Source organism: Limulus polyphemus, unplaced genomic scaffold (genome assembly GCF_000517525.1).
Source record: "Limulus polyphemus unplaced genomic scaffold, Limulus_polyphemus-2.1.2 Scaffold8860, whole genome shotgun sequence".
Lineage (NCBI taxonomy): Eukaryota > Metazoa > Arthropoda > Merostomata > Xiphosura > Limulidae > Limulus > Limulus polyphemus.
The window spans coordinates 5,335-6,729 of NW_013674470.1; the positions used below are offsets into that span (position 1 = coordinate 5,335).

The 1,395-nt window shown below is 30.3% G+C and overlaps 1 protein-coding gene across 1 annotated transcript in view; it reads left to right on the forward strand.

Moving 5' to 3' along the window:
• LOC106475600 overlaps window positions 1-1,389 on the forward strand; it is a gene marked incomplete at its 5' end in the record, with an annotated part of 6,042 nt that extends 4,653 nt beyond the window's left edge. Inside the window, 2 exons of the mRNA XM_013936276.2 lie at window positions 440-542; window positions 703-1,389. Coding sequence (XP_013791730.1) covers window positions 440-542; window positions 703-774 — 175 coding nt within the window. The remainder of the gene's footprint in view (window positions 1-439; window positions 543-702) is intronic.
• Window positions 1,390-1,395: the final 6 nt, after the last annotated feature.

Here is a 1,395-nt window from a genome sequence, read left to right on the forward strand (position 1 = left end):
TTTTATTTGTTACCTGAAAACCTTGTAGAACTACAAGAACATCATACAAGCTGGTTTTACTTGTTACTTAAACCTTGTTGAACTACAAGAACAACATACAACCTGGTTTTACTTGTTACTTAAACCTTGTAGAACTACAAGAACATCATACAAGCTGATTTTACTTGTTACTTAAACCTTGTAGAACTACAAAAACAACATACAACCTGGTTTTACTTGTTACTTAAACCTTGGAGAACTACAAGAACATCATACAAGCTGGTTTTACTTGTTACTTAAACCTTGTAGAACTACAAGAACAACATACAAGCTGGTTTTACTTGTTACTTAAACCTTGTAGAACTACAAGAACAACATACAAGCTGGTTTTACTTGTTACTTAAACCTTGTACAACTACTAGAACAACATACAAGCTTCTAACCTATGCTTTGTTTTTAGGGTTGAGGTGAAAGAACAGGAGTTAGCAGCATTTAAGGAAGAATGCATCCAGCACCTCAAGACTATTGTGAAAAAGACACAGGAAATGATGAACAGGGTTGAGGTAATAAGAAATATGTAAAAATAGAACTAATGAAAAACTAGTTTAAAAGTTAACAGTCAAGTCACTACATAATTTTTAATACATTCTGATATCGCTGTATTTATAATTCAATCATGTATCACAATATTTGATTTAAAATATGTGCTATTTTATGTTACAGGAAAAGAAAAAACAAACCTGCAGGTTTTATGAAGATGTGTACCAGAAAATGAAAACTCAAGCCAAACATTAACTTCCCGGTCAAAGACTTTGTTACTCTAGGTTTCTGATATTTGTTTACATTTGTATATGGAATTTTAAAGTTTATTTTTGTCGTGTATTTTATGTGATTAATAACCATCTTCTTTTATATTTCTGATATTATGAAGCTTACAGTTAGGCCAGCTATATATATATATATATCAACCCACTGGTAATCAAATAAAAAAAATTACTGACAGTCGAACTGCTTAATCTTTCCTCTCAACATTGAAATTAAATATTTTATGTAAATTAAAAATATTTAGATAGTTCGCAAACAAAACTTAATAAAGACCGCTATCTTGCAATTTTTTAACTGTTAATATAAAGCTTTGTTAGAGCAGAAACAAAGTAGACTTTACCAGTGATCTTAATGGGTTTTGTGTGTATAGAAAGTGTTGTCCAACTAAGTTTAGTGTTTATGATATCATACTCAATATTTATGAAAAATAAAGTAATTAAAAAGGCACTTTGAAGCTGAACAAGGCAGTTTGACTTTTCTTACAGATACAACCATAAAACCTGAACAAGGCAGTTTGACTTTTCTTACAGTTACAACCATAAAACCTGAACAAGGCAGTTTGACTTTTCTTACAGTTACAACCATAAAACC